The sequence below is a fragment of the Bubalus bubalis genome, chromosome 4, assembly GCF_019923935.1.
Source record: "Bubalus bubalis isolate 160015118507 breed Murrah chromosome 4, NDDB_SH_1, whole genome shotgun sequence".
Lineage (NCBI taxonomy): Eukaryota > Metazoa > Chordata > Mammalia > Artiodactyla > Bovidae > Bubalus > Bubalus bubalis.
The window spans coordinates 24,827,490-24,833,779 of record NC_059160.1 but is presented as its reverse complement, the minus strand read 5'-3'; the positions used below and the strand labels follow the sequence as shown (position 1 = coordinate 24,833,779).

The 6,290-nt window shown below is 40.8% G+C and overlaps 1 protein-coding gene across 1 annotated transcript; it reads left to right on the top strand.

Annotated features, from left to right (window-relative positions):
- The first annotated feature begins 2,056 nt into the window (after positions 1-2,056).
- Positions 2,057-5,629, top strand: LOC102416261 (matrix Gla protein). The gene is made up of 4 exons (XM_006044868.4): positions 2,057-2,210; positions 3,688-3,720; positions 4,579-4,654; positions 5,251-5,629. The coding sequence occupies exons 1-4, from the start codon at positions 2,150-2,152 to the stop codon at positions 5,390-5,392; spliced, it is 312 nt and encodes a 103-aa protein (XP_006044930.1). The 5' UTR covers positions 2,057-2,149; the 3' UTR covers positions 5,393-5,629.
- The last annotated feature ends 661 nt before the right edge of the window (positions 5,630-6,290 follow it).

Here is a 6,290-nt window from a genome sequence, read left to right as displayed (position 1 = left end):
GTAATGTTTTCCCCTAACTTCCTGTTTTTCCTGAGAAGAAAATAATAAATCCTTTATTTAAAAAAAAAAAAAAAAGGACAATAAAAAGAGATACATAAACGTTTAGGAAACCCAGTGGAGGCTGTGTTTAAAATGACTTGTGAAAAAAAGGTGAAGCTTAAATTGGGCTTCCCTGGTGGCTCAGAGGTTAAAGTGTCTGCCTGCAATGCGGGAGATCTGGGTTCAATCCCTGGGTCAGGAAGATCCCCTGGTGAAGGAAATGACAACCCACTCTAGTATTCTTGCCTGGAGAATCCCATGGACGGAGGAGCCTGGTGGGCTACAGTCCACAGGGTCGCAAAGAGTCAGACATGACTGAGCAACTTCACTTCACTTTAAATTGGAAAGAGAAATATAAGATTTTCAAGTTTGGATTTAGAGAATGGAAAGATAAATAATTATGAGATCAGAAAGCTGACAGAGCATGACTGCTCTCTGCATTTGGGAGTAGAGGGGATTGTTAGAATCAACTGGAAAAAGATGGAGCTAGTGTACATCATAAAGCACGTGTTTGTAGCTGGAGAAGAGAGAATCTGTAAAAGTGAAAGTGTTAGTCCCTCAGTCATGTCTGACTTTTTGCGACCCCATGGACAGTAGCCCACCAGGCTCCTCTGTCCTTGGGATTCTCCAGGCCCTGGAGTAGGTAGCCATTCCCTTCTCCAGGGGGTCTTCCTGACCCAGGGATCAAACCCAGGATTCCTGCATTGTAGGCAGATTCTTTACCGTCTGAGCTACCAGGGAAGTCCACCCCAATAAGGCAAAAACAGTGAGGCAAAAGGCTCTGTCTAGCTGTTCATCATTGCTCCTAGAAATTAATCTTCATTGCAAAGTATACCCACTCACCCCATTGCAGCCCCTTTTGCTCTTCCAGCCCAAGTTAGAGGTTCTGCAACTTAAGCTCTTCCACGATCTGCTGTTCTGTGACACAAGTCTATTTTTCTGTTGAGAAGACTCTTGGGTACCCAGGTAACAGGGACACATCTGATAGAAAAGGTTTTCTGATTGTCCAAGAGGATAAAAAAATAAAAGATCTTTGTCTACAAGACAACCAGAGACACCAAATTGCAATTGAAGGATTGCAATAAGAAATAGAGAAATAGAGCTTCTGATTCTGATGGAGGTGTGTGTTTGTGAAGGTATGTGTTTGTGAAAATCTGTCTTGGAGGATACAGGACGGCTCAAGAGCAAAGTGAATAATAAGGAGGTTCTTACCTCTTTAGGGACTGTCTTGTTTGTCTCTAGGTCCCCACATCACCTAGCAGGTACCTTGCATCTCATCTGCCACTCACTAAAAGCTTATTGAATTATTTCATTATCAAGACAATGCCTTCAGACAATGCGAGGTGGGTATCCTTGCTGCACTTTAGATGAGTGATAGCCAGCCTAAGAGGGCATCAGTGTGCAGGTCTGCACTCAAGTCACAAAACTGGATGGGCAAGTTGCTGCTGAGCCAATGGAGGAAACAGAAGCCAGGGGGTCTTTGGCCATCCCCGTCCTGCTGAGCACTTGGAAAAACTGCAAAAGGGGTATATCACCAGGCGAACACCCAAGTGGTTAGGGTTAACAGTTCAGCCCTACTAGGAAAATAATTCTAAATTAGAACCAGCACAGAAAGTGAAGTACTTTCTCCCCCAGAACCTCTCATCCATCCATCAGGGGAGTGAAGAAAACACTATGGCTTTGTGTATGGACCAAACCTGAAAGACCCAAAGTCAAGGCCAGGGAGGGCAGACCAGAGAAGGAATTAGAAAGGCAAACACGTGTTTGTGGCAACTCCCTTCTCTGTGGACCTGTGCCCAGGTCTGACCCAAACATAGGACAGCCACAACTTGTGTACCAGGGCAGTCTCCTGCCATACAAGTCAGGTCCAGGAGTGAGGGAAAACTGCCCACCCGGAGTAGATAATATCTGGAAGGAATGAGTATTTGGGAAAAGTCCCAGTGCTCATTGAATGCCAACCAGTCTCCACCTTCTCCGGCCCCCTCCCACTGGTTCCACCCCTTTCAGCTGCTCTGATTCTTATAAAAACCCCACAGCCTTTCACCAACAGCCTGTAGTTGTCTCTCCCCACTGCTGCTCCAGGAGACGGTGCGAGTGACCCGGAGACACCATGAAGAGCCTGCTCCTTCTCTCCATCCTGGCTGCCTTGGCTGTGGCAGCTCTGTGTTATGGTGAGAACTTTCTCTTGCTCTCTCTCTGTTTTTGTTTTTTTCTTTTCTGCCTCTGACTTCAGTTTTCATGGATTTTTTCCTCTCCCTCCTTCTCTTCTTTCCCTTTTGCTTTTATAATCTTAGAGGACCATGAATTTGACATTTCTCAAGTCCTTTGAGCACTGATCTGCTCCATCAAGTCTTTTTTTTTTTTTTATCATATTTTTTACCTCTTCAATATCCAGATTCTTGTATGTAACTTAACAGACAAGTTCTTTCTATGGTAAGTTGCTCTATACCTGGAAACTTTGCTATTTCAGGGGGGAAAAAAAAAGATATCAATTCTCCAGCCCCTAAGCTCTCATTTAAACAAATAAGGATGTTTATTTTGACTGGTTACAGTTGGTTAAGGGTATTGGTTGAATTACTTACCTTTAAGAAAACCAGTTTTCACTCGAAGTGATATGTATGGCCTTCTCTAGGAAAAGAACAATCTCATGAAGTTAACATTTTTTTTAGTGAATGAATTTAAAAAAAAAGTTTTACATTTAAAGAATCTCAGAGAAAAATCACTTTCTTAGTTTCTATTGTTAAAAGACCAATTTTGCCTGGTTCTCTGTGTTGTTAAATGTATGTGTGTCTGTTCAAAGCTAATGAAAAGAAGTCTCAGGCAACATGATTTAGGTCATTCAGTCTTATGGTTCAATTATGTGGATATTCTAGGTTTCCTTGAGCCTCAACTATATTAACAGCTATCTGTAGTTTACTCCTTAGTCTTGAAATTATTCGCCAGTTTTCTGTATCAGAGTATTTGGTTTTTCACCTTCTTTTTAACTTTTCAAGCACACTCATATGCTTATAACTATGAGTTTCTTATTGCCAAATTTACCTGCTTTGCCTAGGAGAATGGGAGAAAGAAGAAATCTTTTCCTTCGGCATCGTCTCAGTTCTTTCTCTGACCTGGCATCATGCCCAATGTGAGATGTCAGCTGAAGCCAGTGGTTTCTGTGGCTGTCAGTTTAACACAGGTTCTTAAGAGGCTTTCAGAACCTCTTAGGAACCTGTCGTGGAGAAGCCCGGCCAAGCCATCTGTCCAGCCTGCCTGGAGAGTCTTGCCTGTCTCCTCAATGTTATGTCCCTTCCTTGATTTCAGGTCCCAAATTAAATCAAGGAAGGCTTCCTGGAGACTTTCATGCAGCACTTAAATTGTCTTATTTTACCAGCCTAAAGACTTCATAGCTCTTAGAAAATTTTAGCTTAAACCAGGGCCGCTGGCTCCTTTAACACCAGAAAAACTAAAGAGTAGACATATCCCAGCAAGAACAGAGCTAGAGAAACAGCTCATAAATCCTAAATGCCTGAAATTTGTAATAACCACACTGCCAAATATACTCCTCCCACCTTTTTGACTCTTCCCTTCCCTTCCTTCCCTATATTTAAACTTCTGTGGTCTGTAAAAAGTAACAATAAAATGAATCTTTTTTTTTTTTTATTCCAGAATCTCATGAAAGCCTGGAATCCTATGAAATCAGTAAGTAAATATTTGAATTCCTTTTTGGAATCTCAGGTATTGAATAATCTCCTAATTCTTAAAAAGACAAAATGATAATACCCATAACAGAGAGGAAAAAGAGGGTATCTTTTGGAAAAGTAAAGTAAATTTTAAAAGTCAATGACTATAAAAAAAATCACCAGATGAGTAATTTTTAAATTTGTCAGATGGCAAGTATGCTTTCGACACACTTACGAATCATAAAATCTCATTTGGAAAGTTTAAGTTGGTACCACAACAACCACACAGATGGAAAATGAGGAGTAGTGACAAATGACAAAGTACAGGCTTGGCGGCCAAGTCAGCTGGGAGACCACAGACATCAGCATTCTGTTGGACACTATTGAATATAAATATAAATACTTAAAAAGACTGAGTAGAGAAATAAATACCATGCTTATCTTTAATTTGTTTATGGTTTTATGATGTTTAAACTGTTCATTTACTGAAAATCTAAAATTATGTTTTAAGACCTCAGGACAAAGAGGATTCTCCTCACAGGAATGAAAAATACACTCGAGTAGAAATACCAAAATTGAGAAAGGCAAAATGATGACCCAAAGCAAAATAAACAAGCAAGGTCTATAGTAGCCTTTGTGCCAAGTCTCTAGTAACCCACATGTAGGTTATTAATTTCTTTGGATCAGGCAGTTTATGAAATTTGCTTTATCTCCCCCTTTACTCTTCATAGTTATGAAACTATGAAACTAATTTTCATAGTTACATGAAATGCATAAATGAATGGGTGAGCTTTCAAATATATTTGTGTCAGAGAATACTCACGGAAATATTATCAATGACTGATTGCCTAAAACTCCACCTATTTTCTGTTTCAAGATCCCTTCATTAACAGGAGAAACGCTAACGCCTTTATATCACCACAACAGAGATGGAGAGCGAAAGCCCAAGAGAGGTAGGTGATGACACGTGATGGGGCAGATCATTATTCCCAGATCTGAATGGAGGGAGAAATGGATTTTTTTTCGATCATATATATTATTTCTAAGCATATTCCAAAATCAAAGAATTTAAAAACAATATACAAAAACAACTGAATTTCTAGAAGACTATTTTGTGAAAGGCCCAGAAAAGAGAGGGAGGGAGGAGGTAAAGGAGGAAAGACAGAAAATTTCTATTTTTATTGAAAAAGAAAATTCCCCCTCTTTCACCTTTCCTCCTTGTTCTGTAAATATCTCTTCATCTTGGGGGAATCCCTGGTGGCTCAGACTGTAAAGAATCCACCTGCAGTGAAGGAGACCTGGGTTCGATTCCTGAGTCAGGAAGATCCCCTGGAGAAGGGAATGGCTACCCACTCCAGTATTTTTGCCTGGAAAATTCCATGGACAGAGGAACCTGTCTGGCTACAGTGCCTGGGGTCACAAAGAGACACACCTGAGCCACTAACACCAACACTATGGGATCTCTCTACGATATTTTCACATTCTTTTTTTCTTACTTCTTATTATGCCTCTCAATTTTGGCTTTTTTTTTTTTTCCCTCACTTTCTAGAATCCGAGAACTCAACAAGCCTCAATACGAGCTCAACCGGGAAGCTTGTGATGACTTCAAACTTTGCGAACGCTATGCCATGGTGTATGGATACAATGCTGCCTATGACCGTTATTTCCGGCAGCGCCGAGGGGCCAAATGAGACTGGACAAAAGTCTCTTTCCAGAGCCTGGTGCCTGGTTTTGTTTTCCCTTGCAGTAGCATTACTGAACTATATAGAAACATACGAATCGCTTAATTGTTCCTTAAACGTTCTTGTCTGGCTGCATCCCTCTTTCCTGCCCACAGGTTGAAAAGTAATGAAAATGAAGCGAAGTGAAGGTCAAGGGGAAGTTAAGATGTGTGATTCTTCCATAATAAACTTCTGGTTGGATACTTACATTTTGAGTCTGATTTCTTCTGGGAAAATACTGAGATATTTCAATCAAGGCCCACCTAGCCCAGAACAGGAGATTCTGTTAATTGTGTTATAATGCCGATTCAGTGCACAGGAAAAACTAACCTTAGAAGACACTTGCCCAGCTGTAGTTTGTCTAGACTCTACCTCGGGATCAATGAATGGCTGCTTCTTATTACATGTTTTCCAGGATTTTCAAATATCATAGATGATCGACCATATGATTTTCCTGCTCCCAAAATTTAAATGGCTCCTAAATTCCTTCTGTGTGGATTCTAGATTCTGTACCCTGGCTCATCACCCTTATATGAATATTATCATATCCTAAGAGGCTACGGTTTTGACTCTTACTGGAACCAAAAAAATATGTGTGCTTCCAAAACAACTCAACATTTTTAGAGGATTTGAACCCGGATTTTGGAGCCATACAAAATACGAGAGCTCCCTTCAGTCTGATTTGCCAATGAGGAGGCTGCAGAGTCTCCTGCTTGGTAATTAGGGACAAAATCCAGGATTTCTCAATCCCCATTCAGACCTTGTTCTTCTCTGCCCTGAGAACTAGTTCATATCCATCTCTACATCCATTCCTTCCGATAGGCCCACTGCCTTCATAGCTTTAATGCAGTATCTTTCTAAGCCTTCA